Source organism: Hetaerina americana, unplaced genomic scaffold, assembly GCF_022747635.1.
Source record: "Hetaerina americana unplaced genomic scaffold, ioHetAmer1.1.p SCAF_2, whole genome shotgun sequence".
NCBI classification, from domain to species: Eukaryota; Metazoa; Arthropoda; class Insecta; order Odonata; family Calopterygidae; genus Hetaerina; species Hetaerina americana.
This window is the reverse complement of record NW_027286763.1, coordinates 82,697,617-82,715,331: the sequence shown is the minus strand read 5'-3', so window position 1 is coordinate 82,715,331 and position 17,715 is coordinate 82,697,617. Positions and strand designations below refer to the sequence as shown.

Genomic DNA, 17,715 nt, shown 5'->3' with positions numbered 1-17,715 from the left:
TGTGAACCTGTATATCAGCCTGTCCACCCTAGCTGCCAGGGTCTATTCCCATCCTCTCCTACTCTGACTGTATAAAATTGAAAAATGTAAGGTCTTTAGAAAAATTGCTCACTATTTGTTGTACCCTTGTGTTTTACTGTCACTGAAACTCCATTGCTAATTTACCTTTCTTTGTGGCACCTTGATATCAAGAGTTATGGTCCATCAATTAATCATTATTGTTCACTTTAAATGGGAAACAAGTTAAACTATTGGTTAAAATGCCATTGGGCTATATTTTTCAAAAATTGTATGATTATATAATCCTTAAACTTTTTTTAAAAGGCCCTTAACTGGTCTGAAAACATAAAACTACTCCTACAGTGAGTGGTAGCCATGACTACATACAATTTTGACATAAATTTGCTTGGATATTCTAGTAACCCGTGCAGTTGAACTGTCATGGGCAAAGATAATTGCTCATAAAGCCTTGTGTCATTTCATCCCTCTTTTTGTTCTTTAATCTACAATTTTGTATTTTTGCTGTAGAAATCAGTAGTATAGGATTCGCAATTGAAGTAATCCTTCAGGAACACCAGATGCTATTACGAAACCTACTTGAAGAAGAAGTATCGGAGTTATTGATTTGTATCATATACTATCTTTCTTAAAAGGATAACTTCTTACCAGTATAAAAGAGATACAGTTGGCTATTAACTTATGCTGTAATAGGGAATGCCTCATCCTATCAAAGTCCTTGGTAAAGTCACAATGCATTGTATTGGCCTGAAACGTAATATTGTTAATGTTTGTAATGTAATGAGGCATATTATTGTTAGCAATGTAACATCATGCTGAAATTGAGCCATGTTAGTAATAGTTGGCTTGCCTTTCCTGAAGCCATGTTGTTCAGTGGCTGAGACATTATCAATTAAGAGGATTTGGTTTGCCAGTGACTTAACTCTCACATATTTTGACAATGGCAGATTGAATAGTGATAGTTTATTACATCATGTCTACCCCATTGCTATGTATAGGGGGCACAAACGAAGCCTTAAAATACTGGGAAGATACCATTACACGAAGGCATTTTAAATGATATATTTCATGGGTACACTAATTAATTGCCACAAATTCATACAAGTAGTGGCAGAACATTATCAAGACCCATATATTTACGTGCCTGTGTTGTAATTTGACCAAAATGTCATTGGTGAAGAGAAAGTATGATACACCAATAATATTTTTGAATTGAAAATTCGGTCAAGTTATGGAGGAATCTTGATTTTACACCTTAGAGAAATTATTGCCAACATATTACGTATGTCAGGAGGATTTTCTGAACAGGCAGTTTCAAGAAACATTAATTTTGGTAATACATTTGATTTTCATTTGTTAGTGCTGTTGTCTCAAAAGAGCTTGGCATTATCGGATATGCTTCTTTGAATATTATAATTGCAATTAGAGGAGGACATATTCATTATTTTTTTACATTCATTACAAAGTAAGACAAGGCCTTCATGCCACCAGTGATTTTATGGAGAATTCTTTTTTAATGAAGTGTTTTTGTGGAGTGAAAAATAGCATTCAACAGCATTATTACAGTCACTTTCAGTCAATAACTGAATATGTTATCATGAACTTTATGTTTATCAGGTTTTCATGATTTTAAGCCAATTTATTTACTGTTATGATGGAGCTACTTCCAATTTGTACTGATTAAATTATGCAGTTTGATATGCAATCGCCAAGAAAAAAGAATTCCTCGATCATCCTGATATCCGATATATTCGGAAAATAATGAAAAGAGAGTTCACATGGCCAACACAAATAATTTTTCAAGCCCTTTTCTTCATTATGGCCGTATGATCTCGAGGATGTTATTTTCGCAGGAGAAAACGAGGTACACATGAAGTAGAATCAACAAGTTAAAATTTCCCGCATTGAAGAACATGCTCACGTCATCTATTGAGCTTCCCGGCAATGGTGACAGTTGAAAAAAACGAAGTCTAAAGTCGTTGTTCATTTGTCAATTGTCTGTTTGTGATAAACCCGGGAATTCGGTTAAATTTATCTTTCGGAATGGAACAACCTGTGTTAGTAAAAGAGGTAGTTTTCTATTCAAGATGTCGAAAGCGCATGTGAGAAACGCCAGTAGTTTTTATAATATGTTGTTGCTGCGCCCGCTAAAATTCCAATTGGGTGAATTTTTGAGGTCACAGGTGGGAAAACATGGCGTCATATGTGGAAAAAATCCTTAACGAAGAAGTTCTCCTAGACGATTGCTTGCGATGGATTTCAGGTCATTATGTTCCGGTAAGACCATTTATAATTAAATTATAATGCCGAATTCTAACTTGAATGATTCCTAGGACATATGACGAAGAGCCGGTATATTGTGATGTGCCATTATTAACCTATTCCTTCAAGTTTCTAAACGTCGAATGTTGTGATTTCTGTAGATTTAATTAGAATCTGAGTCATTTGAGACTGGTTACTCTGAGATAATGAAATGCCTGAATGGTGAACATATTATTGGATTGCTGTAATCATTTCACTGGAATAACTTGGAGCATTTTCATAAGGCTACCTTTCCCTTGTTATTTTCTTGCATGTATTGAAGGAAAGTGGATCATCGCAATGGAAGCTGCAGTGCTCGCGCTGTGAATTTGCTCTCTGCTTTTTAAACTATTTGAGAGACCAAACATCGAGGTAAATCTTTCTTCAACTTAAGAATCTTTATTACTTTTGAAGTGGTGATAATAGCTTGTCTCCTTTATGTTTCAGAATTCTGTCTAATGATGGTAAAAGATCCTTGAAAACATGCCTGCTATCTACAGACAAAAGTGCTCCTCAGGAAGAGAGAAAATATGAGGAATCAAAGAAAACATTTCTGACTGCGGACAAGGTACAGAGAGAGTCAATTTGTTCGCTAGATAAAACGGGTGATTCAGCATCAGATGAGCGCTCACCTAGTCATTTAAAAAACAAAGTTCACAATGGCGTTAGGAATTCCCGCGAAGGTACCCTGCTTGCCAACAATTCTTCTATCGAAAGTCCTGTTCTCTCATATTCCCAGCATTTTAATTCGAGGAAAAGTTGTCCCAAGCAACCACAGTACTTTGAAAGTTCGCCGCTGCGTGACTATAAATCACACTTTGATTCAAATCCCGAAAGAAATCATAATAAAAGCCCCCGTGAAACATGGAACAGTAAAAACACCCAAAGCACGACATTGTGGGATTATGTTTCGAAGGATAACTCCTTGGGAGCGAGGAAGAAAAACGTTACGGAAAATGGGGGTAAAGACGAAAGAAGTCAAGATAAAAAGTGCGGTCCCAAGGTGAACACGAGGCAAAAGAGACAGAGACGTATTAATCCCACCCGGGTCACCAGGAATGTGGAGGGCAGTGAAAGTGAGGGTCTGATGGCTTCACAAATGGAGCGACAACCTTTTGGATTGCCACAAGACGTGCCCCCACCAGCTGCTGTCTTCTCCTTGGGAGCAAAGGAAACCAGTGAGACCAATTCGTCCAGTTTTGCCCAGGAAAGGGCCCTTATGAGAGAAGAACGAATGAAAATGCAGTCATCGGACCATGACTCGGCAACATCATCCCCACCAAAGCCTTCTTATGTTGCCCAGAATCAAAGCTTAGAGCCTGAGCCAAGCCTTGTGAGTATTAAACGAGGAGTTGTGTGAGTTAAGAGTTATTTTGTTTTTGTATAGTTTTGATCTACTTGATTATAAATACATTATGAATGGTATGCTAAAATCTGAATCCATGCTTGTAAAAACTACCATATCAATCCAAAGGTTGGTTTAATGGTTTAGGGCAGAGATCAACAGATACTATTTCCTAGTGCATGTAAAGATAGCATGTTTGGTTTGGGGGATAAATACCTCCTTCACCCATGGTTTTTCAGGGAAGTTCTGGGACCCAGTAAATCACACAGCATGGCTCAAGCAGAGAGTTTCGAGATCCATCACTTTAGCGGAAGGACTGACCCTCTATGAGCAGCCTAATGTTCCATCAGATCCCCATGCTTCCCCACTTCTGTTATCAATATTTTTGACACCAAATACAGCGAAATCATTGAGATTTATTGTGACTTTGTAATAATCTATCCAAAACTAATAGCAAAGCATTCATTATAAACAGAGATGAAAAGTCACTTAATGCTGAAAGACTTAGCTCAGCCTAAAACATTGCAAAATTCCACATAAGAAAGGGTGAATTTCAAAATGTATTCCACTCCATTAATATACAAGATTGTATAATCTATGTATGGTAAAAACTTGAGACTGTACAAGCCAAGAGTTAAAATGAGTTGACATCCAGTCATGCAGTTAAGGCCCTTACCTTAAGGCTGCCTTGAGTCACCCCTCTATAAACATTACCGTTGCCAGAATATACACGTTAAGGCAATAGGAAGGGGTAAGCTAGTGCTGCAGATTTGAGATACCCTGAGAGCTATGTTATTATGACCTGGTGTTTTTAGGCGAATTGTACTCCCTTGCTTCCATTACTTGTGTTGATTATCCCAAACTCCACTCAAATGCCAAACAGCACAATTACAGGGTTGTTGCTTACCACAAGGCATTAAATGCTGATTTGAAAATATTCCAGAGAATTGCCATTCAATTCCAGAGGACAATAGGTATTGAAATTCTTGGGGTGGCAAAATGCATGGGACTCATTTCGAAGGAACCAAACCCTTACCACATCACTTTGCCTTTCCCCCACCCCTCCCTCCCGAACGGCTACCAAGGACGTTGGTATAACCCTCCCTTAACCCTCAACTCACTCTTCTCCCAATACTGATCCACCCCTACTGCCAATAACATGTATATATTCACCTGAATGGATATAATGTCATTGCCTGATGATGCTGCATCACAGTGAAACCTAGGTTGCCTTAGAGTTTATCTTACATGTTGAATTAAAAAAGTTCATTTCAAAATTATTAATTTCTGATATCCATGATAATTGAACAAATAACTTTTTAAATTTAGCAGTGAATTTTCAACTTTGCTGGCATTGGTATTGATAACTTTTGTCACCATCAAGGTAAAGGCTCAGGTTGTTGATATTATTTTGGTAAGGTTTTTTTTATTGTGTTGAGAGTACTTAAAGTGAGTAAGCGGAGATGTTGGAAAAATATGTGATTAACAGTTTCTCTCTGAATGATGTTTGTTTAGTTTGTAAACATCTGGCAATATTTATCTAGTTGAAAATTTGTTATGCATTTTTAGTGCTGTTTTTCATCTCTTTTCTTTGATCTTTTTTTATCAGGTTACAAACAAGAAAGAGTTGGACATCTTGGCAGGCATCTTTGCTATTCTCATTAATAAAAACTTAGTACCAAATATATTATCGGAAGTGTGCTTCCTGTGCAACCTTTTGACGGTTCAAACTTACGAAAGTCAGTCAGGGGGAAAATCAAATGACAAAACTGAAATCATAACCCTGGAGTATTTCAGCACTGTGCATAATTGTGCCTATTTTGCTGTTTCTGTCCTGTCAAAGCTGAAGACTCTCCTCCAATTGCTGGACAGAAACACTCGACGAATGCTTTCAGAAAACAACCGATTGGCAAGATTTTCTCCTTCCTTAGCGGCTCAACTTCCCGTGGATGATGGGGCACCAAGGAAGAGTATTGTTTTTCCCCAGAACTCGTCCATTTCATCGACTCTCACTTCGTTCCAAACGGATGTTGATAACAGGAAAAATTTCCCAAGTGACCGCACTTTCCGAATGTTCTGCAGGCAGCGTGATGAATTTTGTGAGGCACTCAGGACATGGGAAAGTGGCCGGTCTATGCCCGGTTGGTCCTTTAGTGTTGTTCTTGCACCCCGGATAAGGTCCATTCTTGTTCCGACGCATTCAGCACCCGAGCCAACGAACTTCATTCACCTTGCGCGATTTTTCCGTGCCCAACTGCTGGCAAATTGTGGTAACAGCAGTTCAACAGGTAGGTTGGACCACTAACCTTTGGGATTATATACTTAATGATGCATGATATATGATGAAATGTTTTTGAAGAGAGAATTCAACGGGCTGATGAATCACAGTACCAAGTATGCTTAAAATGAAATCTACAGTCTAGGACCTTACGGTGAGACTTGTGGATGGTTAGGTGGTTTAGAGGGCTTTAACCCATGCAATGGATCTTCCCTAACCCACATGCAAAATGTAATGGTCTACTGGAGGATAAACTGCTTGTCAGGGACAATTGCAGGTCCTCAGACACTCACGGAATTACTTCCTACATTGGGTCTGAAGGGCCTCTGTTGCTGAAGGAAATAGGATGTTTTAAATTTTATTTATGCCTTTGGAGTTACGTTTTATTTTTTATTTTGGCCGTATAGCTTCCATTTCTTGATTTGTAAATATAGTTGAGTTAATATACAAGGTCTGTTTAAAAAAAGATGAGACTGTTTGACAAATACTTGGTTTTATTAGTTACCTGTTAATCATGCTTATGGCCTTAAAAATAGACCCCTTGGCTGCCAATACAATGCTCCCAATGGTTTTTCCAGCTTTTAAATGCTGCCTGGAATGCTTCTTTTGAGTTAGCCTTTAAGTCTGAGGTGCAATTTTTTTGTATGTCTTCAGTAGTTTCAAATCTGCATCCTTCAAGGTGGATTTCGACTTATGGAATAGGAAAATGTCTGCTGGAGCAAGATCTGAAGGGTTGGGTGGCTGGGGGATTACTGTTGCGCTCTGTTTGGCCAAAAACTCTGTGACAATCAATTATGTGTGTGCCAGTGCATTGTCATGATGAAAGCACCAAGACTTGTTATTCTACATTTGTGGTCTCTTCCTCGACAAAGCATGTCTTAACCTTCTCTAAACCTCTTTATACTGCTGCTCATTCATTGTTTGTCCTCAGGGAACATATTCATTATAAATAATCTCTTACCAATCAAAGAAAACAGTCACATCACCTTCACATTCATTTGCAACATCCAAGCTTTTTTGGGTCGTGGGGAAGATGGCTCCTTCCATTCCCACCAATTTCCTTCAATACTGTTACCTACAACACAAATCCCTCTTCAATCATCGCTTAAGTTTCAGTTGCGCTTTTCCTGAGGTTAAAAACAAAATTCAATGCACAGACACAACATCTTCATATTCATGGCACAAGAATTTCAGCTCAAGCTCAGACAAGAATCACTGTTGTACATAGACCATAGTACATAGATTACATAGTACATAGTTGTACATAGATTGTCAAGTTGAGATAGGGCCACAAAAAAGGCGGTGATTTACTAAAATATAAACTTTTCCTAATGCATATCCTAGTAGTTTTAATTCCATTATAAAATCTATTTTATAGATTTAGTTATTAGAATTATAAAAATATTTTCCATTGAACAAACTTGTGTTATATATACTGTCAACATACAGATGAAAACACTAAAACAAGATAATATGCGATCATCGCAGGTCGGCTGCCTCTTAACGAGGTTCAGTGACCATTTTCCGATTTCTTCTGTTCTGCTGCTTTTCCCCTCAAATACTTATAATTTCACACACAGTGTATTCTCCTTTCCAGATCATCCAGCGTCTTGATTCCTCCTTTCTCCTTTAACCATGCTCACAGTAGCATTCTTTAGCGAATTGTCTCCTCCTATCCAGTTGGTGTTTCTCTTTGTTGTCTCTATAATAATTCTGTTTTCCTTTGATCTTTTCCAAAAACTTCAACATTTCTCATCATATCTTTCCAACAGACCTTCAACATCCACTTTGACCACATCTCAAAAGCTTAAATTATTTTTTCCTTATGTATCCTTGATGTCTACGTCTATGCGCTGCCCAGAAATCAACTCCACACAAAGCATTTCTGTGTTCTCTTCCTTAAACCCAAGTCCATTTGCCCCCATGGTATGTTATTCTTTTTAAAAAAGATCTGTTTCACTATACTTATTCTGATCCCAATGTCTTTCTCAACTTTTAAATCTTATGTTAAATGTCCAAGGTACTGAAAGCTTTGCTACGTGTTCACCTTCTGTATTCTCTTCATTTAATTTCATTTAGTCATAGTTATTGACACAAATTACTTTGGTTTTTGTAGTATTCACTTTCTATCAAAACATATGAAAATTTTCTTCCAGTTCATTAGCTGCTCTACTAAGTTCTCCTGGCTTTCAGCAAGTATTGCCACATCATGTGTAAATCTGACGCTACCCTAATACCTCCTATCTCAATGCACCAATTGAGCTTATAGTTCCACTCTGCAATACTCTTTGTTCCTTCCATTCTACTCAATAGACGATCAGGATATCCATGAATTTGGTCGAATCCACCTAATCAAAGACTTTCTCCATATCTTCTTTGCAATCTCTTGTCTATTACTCTCAGAAGTACTTTGGCTGCAGGAAAGATCAAGTTTATTTTTTTAAAGTCACCACTTTTACTGGAATTATAATTCTTGTTCAATTCATGTTACATGTGTTTACAGATTTCAGTAATTATGTACAATAAAAATGATTAAAAACACACAGCTCAGAAAAACTTGAGGGGATGAAGTTGATTGTTTTCCATGCCATTTCTCTCTAGTAGTTTGAGTAATCTGATTAAAAAAATATTGCAATTATCATTTGAAATTGTAAAAGTATGTGTATATGTTTTCTCTCCTTGAAACTGATAATCTGATGAAGCTTTCATTGCTGAAACTCTCTGGGCAGTTCTGTGCTTATTTTATTTCAAACACCCAGTTGCAGTTTGTAAATATATAGTCAGAGAGTCAATTCATCAAATACCATGTTTTCACATGCTTAACTCTCTATCTTTCTAGGGTTGGAGGAATCTTCTAATGCTGCAGAAGTTGTTCCAATAGCTCTGAGAGATGCTGACCCGAGTAAGTTGCAAAGATTGCAAAGAAGACTAATATGGCCCTCCAGGTCAAGAGGAGGATGCTGTCCAATACCTACATTCCCTGGTGCCCAGGAATTTTTCCGTGACTTCATTGTCTATGGGGCAAACCACATGTTCAATGAGCATCTTAAAGATGGTTTCGTTTCAGATATTTTAAATTTAAATGACTCCCAGTTCATCGCTTCAGAACTGGAGGACCAAGGTAGGTAAATAATTAACCTCTTCCTTTCCACTCTAAAAATTAAGAGTATTATATATATTTATTAATGACAAATCATCAACTAGAATAAACAAGTAATAGAAAATGTTATTGTGAGGATTGAAGTGCAATTTTATGATGAGGGACTCTCTGCTCTGTGAGAAAATTAAATTTTCTGGATAATATTGCGCGAAGAAAAAAATTAACCGGTGCATGTCAGAATTTCTATTAAAGCTTGTTAAAGAACCGGAAGATAAACACAATATTTACACATCTGGACTACAATTCAAACTTGATTGTCAATCGACCATGAAGAGTCAAAGTTATAAAAGTTAGAGATCATCTAGGACTATATGATTGACCCACTGTGAAACTCATTGTAACAATTTAAGACTGTCTTCATGTATACTCTTCCTGTCTTAATGTATTTAAGAAAACCTGGAAGCAAAATTTCCTTTTAAAATTGAAATCATTGATGACCTTGAAAATTTATGTGACGATGTAAATTTGCTTTGGAAGAAAATTAAACCACTATTAATAGATTCCAAATTTGATTTGTATCGAAGTCAAAAACAAAATAAAGACAAGAATGAGATAGGTTTTGAAATATAAATTAAAAGCAATATGGATTGAGGACTTGAGATTAAATAAAAAAGTTTGAGGTACAGTCATTTTGGATATTGCCCTACCTTAATTTTACTTGGGCTCTTATAAGTATATTTTTGCTATGAATCCTCCACAATAGGTGGTTGATTGTTAAGAGAAAAATACAATTTGGTTTGATGATGTTTGGGAAATATGATTAATATTTGGGACAAGTCTAGAAAATTGAAAATTTAATGTCCTGTATCAACCCTCTCTATGCGTGAAGAATTCTGCATGTCCGGGTTTTCACCGCGTTGTTGTTTGAAGCCGACAACAGTTTCGCCGAAGTTTCATCCGGCGTCTTCAGGTCGAAGATGAGGGACTCAGATTTTGGCCGTCCTTATATAGGTGGTCCCGTCCAAGTGCTGCTCTCTGATTGGTCCTTTTTCGGAGGACTCTCTTCCACGCGTTGTGGAGATGGTAGCCTTCATCTCTATTGAAATTCGCCGGGTTAATTTCAATAGAGATGAAGGCTACCATCTCCACAACGCGTGGAAGAGAGTCCTCCGAAAAAGGACCAATCAGAGAGCAGCACTTGGACGGGACCACCTATATAAGGACGGCCAAAATCTGAGTCCCTCATCTTCGACCTGAAGACGCCGGATGAAACTTCGGCGAAACTGTTGTCGGCTTCAAACAACAACGCGGTGAAAACCCGGACATGCAGAATTCTTCAAGCCACCGCCGCGAAAATCTACGCAGCCATATACCTCTCTATGCGTGTTTAATCAAGAGCTGTCTTGTTAAGACACTTAACACAGCCTTAAGCTTAAAGTTAGGGGTTTAATGTAATAATGGTTGGTAATCTAATTCATTTTATGCTATGATGACTAGGAATCCATATTAAGTCAGTGTAAACATCGCTGAGTACATTATTTTGCTGGCAGATATTAATGGCCAAAAAACTTGAAAACTGCATGAGAGCTTTTGAGACTGTTAACACTATTGACAGAATTTGTAACATAATACCAAAACCACTTACAGGAGAGTAATTAAATTCAATCCTTATATGAAAAGCATCATGTTTTAGGATAGCAAATTACTTAAGATGAAGTCCATATAAAGTGGCTGAAAAAATTGTAAAAATGGCCTGAATGGCCCAGCAACCATTCTGTTTAGTTATTGGTATAGTATTTCAGGGCACTATAGAACACCTCAAAGCCAAGGCTCATTGTGCTATAAAGAAAGCATGTGACTTCTATTGTGAAAATGTCTTTCTGCGTAAATGAATAGCAATTGTAGAAAAAACTGAAGAACAGTTTTCAGAGGTGAAATAAATTTAAGTTGGTTGCCGACATGTCTCATTGAAACTGTGTCAAGGATTATTTGTAAACACAAATATATGTTCTGAAAGTGAATCTGGTTTTATTATCAGGAAAAAATTACCATCTGCCATGTTTAAAATAAATTTATCAAGAGTTGCAATTGCAGTTAAATATTGTGATATAAGTACTGAGTTATTCACTGCATGATTGTGATTGTCAGTAATCGATACAATTCCTTATGAAGGCTTCCGCGGTGTGCAGATATTGAAGGCTCAGGTCTTCTGGGATTAACTCCGCATTTGTCCATATTTCTGGGACAACATTTTTGCCGCTGTTGAAGTTATCATCTGTGTCAGCATCACTCCTGACCAGAAGACGCCAACTGCAATGCCGGCGTAACTGTTGTCTCTGGAATATGGACCAACATACTTCATTTGACATAATTATTATTTCTCTATTATTTCAGAACAAAAGGAAATTATCTCGCATCTGATCTCATAACTGATTTAATTTTTACATTGTATTATTAATTATACATTTTTATTTTCAAAATTTCAGATAAAGTTGATGATGACACAAGATGTGAATATATTAAATGTGTTCTCAACATGCAATTACTTGCAAAGTTCCTGGGTTTTCTGGTGTTCTTACCCTATCAATGTGAAAATAGACTTCCTGATAACATCATGCTCTCTTACTCCACTTTGAGAAATAAGGTATGTTAAAGATATTTTAAAATTCTAATGGGCAACAACTTATGGCTTATATTTTAAGTTGAACCTTTAGTGTCTCATCAGTTTAAAAATAATATTCCTGTGAATGGCTTAAGTCTCATAATCTGTCATTACATTTTTTTTACGATTATTGTGCTCCAGTTCTAATATTATTAGCATCTATATTTTCTTAGGAAAGTTTGTCAAACTTGAGCAATTTTTAAACATTTCTGTACTTATGGGACTTGAAGTGCATGGTTTGTAAGAAGCTATGCCATCAATTAAGGATATGTTTTGTGGGAATGGCTATTTTATTATTTTAAGGGGAATGTAGTTGAAATGAATCTTAAAACAAGACAATTAGAAGTCTAAAAGAGATATCTTCTAGTCTAATAAGAAATATCTTCATATGTGAAGAAATTTGTCCACTTTCAGAAATGAAAGATTGAGGAAACATCTTCATAGTTAGGAGAAAAAAATTAAACATAGTTAGCTTCCTGTGGCTTGAATTAAAATTAGACTCATTGACTGTTCTTAATCCAAATAGGAGTGATACAAAGGGTGTGGTGTATGTATGGATAATTAACTGGGTATACATGGAAATGTATAAAAGTTCAATTAAGTGGTAGAGATGTGAGAGTATTCATGAAAGGAGGAAATTCATGCCGAATATATTTCAATACAGACAATACATTAATATAGTATTTGCGTTATATACATTCTACATATTTCTGTTCATTGATCAAGTGATATATTCCCTTATTTAATTTCCCTGTATATAGCCTTTGATAATTACAAGTTACTACTGCTTCCTATATGCAAACACATGCACTATTAGTGTGGTACAAACAAAATGCATTTTTCACCTGGTAATAATGAAACACAAGAAAATCTGATTGTGTACATATTTAAAATAAATTGCAAATATAGTAATTGCAGTGATTATTTTTGTATAACTTTCTGGTAGAAATTTTTCCACATAGTGAAACTTTGAGATAAATTATTTTTTGCGTTGCGGTTCCAATAAGTGTGCATGTGTGTGTTTTTCCTGCATTGCAGGTAATGCCAGTAATGGATCTGACTGGACTGCTATGGACAGCCAAGCAGCGGAAGCACCTGTCAATCACTATACCGTGGGTGGTGGTATTTCTGTCCATGGTTGACCGTGTGTCTGCCAGCATTGATTATTACAAGGAGAAGCTCTTCCCCCTTCTCGTAGCAGTGTACAGAGATGTAGAAGTAGGAAAGGAGCAGCCTCCATTGACACATGCCATGTTCCTTGTCAGGGTGTGCCTGGGCTGGCTCTTTGAGCAGCCAAACTTTCCACGTAAGGTTAATCTTTGTGTGTAGGATGTGGTTTCTGGCTTGATGTGGGAGAATTGTTTATATTTATCCTTGTATCATTGTGCACCACCTTTTCATTTTGCAGTAATGGAGACCCCCTCCCCCTTGGTCATAGAAAAGCATTATTCTTATGTATTGAGTCGTTGTCCTCGAGTGTGGAAATGCACACAAATATGTAGATGCTGTAGCTTGGCTATTTGTGCAAAACTTTACCTGCTTTAAACAGGATGTCCCGTATTTTAAGTGAGAAAATTGGTTGAATTTAACTGTTGTCCACGATAAATCCTGAAATTCTTATTATTTAAAATGTCAGATTTTAATCTTGATTAATTGTGATGAGCCTATATGAATAGAATAATTCTTGTGCTAATACATAAATCCATAAACTGGTCAATGTAATACAAATCAAATTTAAATTTAGGAAATGGTTTATTTGTAAATAGATTTCACTCCTAGGGTTTAGACAACCGTTTATGAATATGGAAGTGAGCTACTCTGCTGACGTAATATGTGTGATTTGTGCTTAATACTTTCCCTGTTACAGACTGGATATGGAAACACTGAACAATCAGGAAAATTCTAATCCTTTGTTTTGCATTGCGGAACTATTTTCAATATTTGAAATCTCACAGTACACATTTAAATTCAGATAGAGAGAGTTACAGTATGGCTCATGGAAGGGTAATCTGAAATGTTCAGCCTGAATGCAGAAAAAGATAATATATTTTCCAAATATAAATTCCCTCAAAACCAAATATTGCTTAGAGGTATCAGTATTAGCTGTAACATTAGTGTAATTTTCTATGCATAAAACATTTTTTCCCCCAAAGGGTCTTCAAATTTTCAGTGAGGATGCATATTATACATGCAGCAAATCTGCTGTGTTTTGTGGGCTAAACATGGCTTTATTAATGCATTTTCAATCAGTGGCAGCATTACATTTTGATGCATTTGCTTAATAAATATTTATGAAAAGTAAAAATATTAATTAATTAGAGTATAATGATGTCTCAGTATTTCAATCCTGCTTAGTTAAAAATAATGCTTGTTACATCCTATGAAATGTCAATTACTTGAAACTGGCTAATGCCTACTTTTTGATAGTTTGCTTGAATTATTTCTACAAAGACATTCTAATCTAGGATATGGTCAGAAGATCCACTGACATATAGTTTGCATAAAAGTCATTTAAGTTATTGGAAATTTTCTGCAGACTTAGTGTTGGAAATCAATTTCACTATTTGGTTTGTCATGCCTTCTATAAATTATTTTAAGTCAACTCGAAAATGAGACTGGCATTTCATGAAAGATGATAGGATACTTCCATTTTGAGCTCCTGCTACCAACTACTGTAAAAATCAAGTATCTGCATTTGTTGTGGTAGTTTCTAATTTAAAAATTCATCATAGAATAAAAATTATAGCTTGCCTTCTGGATAAACTATTAATGTAATTTTGTGAAAAGTAACTTCTGAGAAATATGTAATACCTTGTGTAATCGTCATACCTGATGAGTTTTCAAGTAATATGTAATATACTTGTGGACTTGGTTTATCTTAAGATTTTCTCAATGTGGAAATGGCTCTGAATTTCAGGCCAGAAATAATATTTTGTGTTGGACTGCATGAGGTATTATTTTTTTCCTGTGAATGTAGAGTGGGCTTAGAAAAAAATCTGGGCATATTTTTCCACACTCAACAGCAAGCTTTTATTTTGTTCTTTAGAGGAAGCTGTATTCACAGACAAAGCTGTGTCAACAACAAATGAAAATGTTATTGTCAATGGCACTGCTAGCAGTGTGACCTCATTGAAGGTAAAAGGACCAGATGACCTGGACTTGATCGATGAATCTGCTGTCTATGCCATTTGCCCCTTTCTGAGTGAAATACGAATGATGATGACAGACTCCACCTGTGGTCGTTCAGGATCGGGAACTAATATTGTGCGGCACATAACACCAGTCTCGGCATCAGATCGGTTGCCTGCAGTATCTTCAACAAGACTTCTTGAAGTTAGTATCTTGATTTGGCCTGGTAACTCCTTATCTATTCCCATAGTTTTGTTTCCAAGTGTTTCTATGTGCAGAGACTCCAGAATAAGGTAGATTGGAAAGAGATGTGAACATGGTCTTTGGTGATGTAATGGTATAGTTATTGTTTTTAAACTACACAGTCATTAGATGGTAGTGAATCAAATGATTGAATGCTTAAGCCACTTAAGCTATCGAGGCGTCCTCTTAAACTCTGGAATTTTGGGGCTTTTAAAGGAACTAGATGTTGTGACGAAATGCCGTACATACAATGTCACAGGCATTCGTATTCTTGCGCGACGCTCCACAGTCCACGAGGTTAAAGCCAACTTTTAAACACATATGGTGTTTATACTTTGACAAATTCCAAAGAAAATGCGGGAGATGCCGCAACAGTAACTTTTAACGGAGTCATCTGCTAATGTGCATTTCAATGCAACAATTTCAGAGTGTAAAAATCATTCGCCTTGACTGGGATTCGAACCCAAATCCCTCAATATCCGGTCGAGTGCTTTAGCCACTTAAGCTATCGAGGCATCCTCTTAAACTCTGAAATTTTGGGGCTTTTAAAGGAACTAGAAGTTGTGACGAAATGCCGTACATACAATGTCACAGGCATTCGTATTCGTGCGCGACACGCCACAGTCCACGAGGTTAAAGCCAACTTTTAAACACATAAGGTGTTTATACTTTGACAAATTCCAAAGAAACTGCGGGAGATGCCGCAACAGTAACTTTTAACGGAGTCATCCGCTAATGTGCATTTCAATGCAACAATTTTTGAGTGAAAAAATCATTCGCCTTGACTGGGATTTGTCAAAGTATAAACACCATATGTGTTTAAAAGTTGGCTTTAACCTTGTGGACTGTGGCGCGTCGCGCACGAACACAAATGCGTGTGACATTGTATGTACGGCATTTCGTCACAACATCTAGTTCCTTTAAAAGCCCCAAAATTTCAAATACTTGAGTCTTTAATATAGTGAAATAAATTATACTTTTTTGACGTATTGCCATGAAAGACAAGGATTTGGGACCACCTTACTCCTTTCTATGTTTAGTGTTTATTGATTCATTTAATTCATACTTTTATTCATCATTTCTTGGGTTATATTTATGTATATATTTATTAGGACTGCTAGCCTAATTAAAGCAACTATCATTTGTTGAAATTTTTGTGTTGAGATGAATAATGAAATTTATAATTCTGGACCAGTCGTTTTTCCGTGACCTTGAAACTGTTCATTCGTTTCTGTACAAAGTTGACTGTAGAAACCTTGATTTTGTGAAATGTGTGTGCATTTTGGAAGATAAAACTAATGAGTAAAATCTTACTATTTATTTATGAGCTCTGAAAGTGTTTAAAAGTTGAAACATGTGATGTGCTTGTTAATAAATTGTGATATTTTACTTCTTTTTGTCTTTCCACATTTTTTGTGTACATCATGATTCTTTTATTATGAATTTGCTCTGATGCTTTACTTCTTTTTCTTACTTCAGTTGAAACTTGAGGAGAACTTTTTCTCCAACCAGCCGGCCTCAGTACGTCGCACTGTGGATTTTGTATCGGAGAGGGTAGCATCAACGTGTGTCAGACACATATGCAGCCAGCTTTTACCGAAAGCACTGAAAAGGGGTCTGGCTAGAGTTCATAATTCTGCACTATCAAAATTCAAGGAAAGCTCTTCTGATAGCTCAACTTTAGAGGGACAGACTGTGGAAAAGTTTGAGGTGAGTGCATATGCATTTTCATTATGGCTATTGTTTCATGAAAATAATAGCTCCAAATTTTACATTTATGGATAATTTAGTAATGCTGATCCAGTCTGGTGAGTGATGTGTTTCCAGGCTGATTTTTAAACTTGCACATCTTCTATCCTGATCATTGTTGTGGACAAATGGTTTGGATGAGTTCTTTTAGTAATGCTGTGACCTCCGTCTCCTCAGTTTACAATGGCACGTGAAATCCACGAAGTGTCATCGGAAGAGTGGTTGAGCTTAAAAAAAGAATGTCTCGAGTATTCGGACTGTGAGTGCGAGCGCCGTGCATGGGATGCCATCCCGCCCCTCCTGCCTCAGTCGGGAGATGAAGCAGTCTCTCAAGCGGTGTGTCAAATGTGCGTGCAAGTCACCATTCGTGCAGCCAGGCAGAAGGTGCGACGGTGGATCACATCCCATACATCTGCGGGTACGTTTCTTAGTGCCTTCCAGTGTCACTTTAGGATTCAATATCCACTATATAAAAGGGGGTTTCTTATACTTTTAATTATTAATAAAAATCAATCAAGATAGGAACTTAATTTTTATTTATCATTCCTAAGACCTCTCTACATAGTTACCATTCAGAGTTAAACATTTCCACCAGTATTTTTTGACCTCTTGACGACTGTCATTGTAGAGGACTGTAGAACTCAGCAGATTGCATCAAAAACAATGTTCCACCTCTTGAATTGCATCATTTTACTGTCAAATCTCTGACCCCTGCAATGGTTTTTGAGTTCTCAGAATAAGAAAAAAGATACTTGGGGTGAGATTGGGAAAATAGGGCAGATTTGAGATAGGTGAAATTTCAAAGCCTCTGTTGCTTCTGAAAAGAAGTCAGTAGTCATGGAACCCAGCAAGCTGACACCTCTGACATGTGCATTTCTTTGTGAGTAATT

General features: G+C 36.7%; 1 protein-coding gene across 1 annotated transcript in view; it reads left to right on the top strand.

Moving 5' to 3' along the window:
• The first annotated feature begins 2,039 nt into the window (after nt 1-2,039).
• Nucleotides 2,040-17,715, top strand: part of dlt (codanin-1 like protein dlt) — a 32,872-nt gene continuing 17,196 nt past the window's right edge. The window contains exons 1-10 of the mRNA XM_071585651.1: nt 2,040-2,295; nt 2,603-2,691; nt 2,767-3,652; nt 5,274-5,952; nt 8,782-9,063; nt 11,529-11,686; nt 12,743-13,010; nt 14,751-15,037; nt 16,556-16,786; nt 17,003-17,243. Coding sequence (XP_071441752.1) covers nt 2,212-2,295; nt 2,603-2,691; nt 2,767-3,652; nt 5,274-5,952; nt 8,782-9,063; nt 11,529-11,686; nt 12,743-13,010; nt 14,751-15,037; nt 16,556-16,786; nt 17,003-17,243 — 3,205 coding nt within the window. The 5' untranslated portion in view covers nt 2,040-2,211. The remainder of the gene's footprint in view (nt 2,296-2,602; nt 2,692-2,766; nt 3,653-5,273; nt 5,953-8,781; nt 9,064-11,528; nt 11,687-12,742; nt 13,011-14,750; nt 15,038-16,555; nt 16,787-17,002; nt 17,244-17,715) is intronic.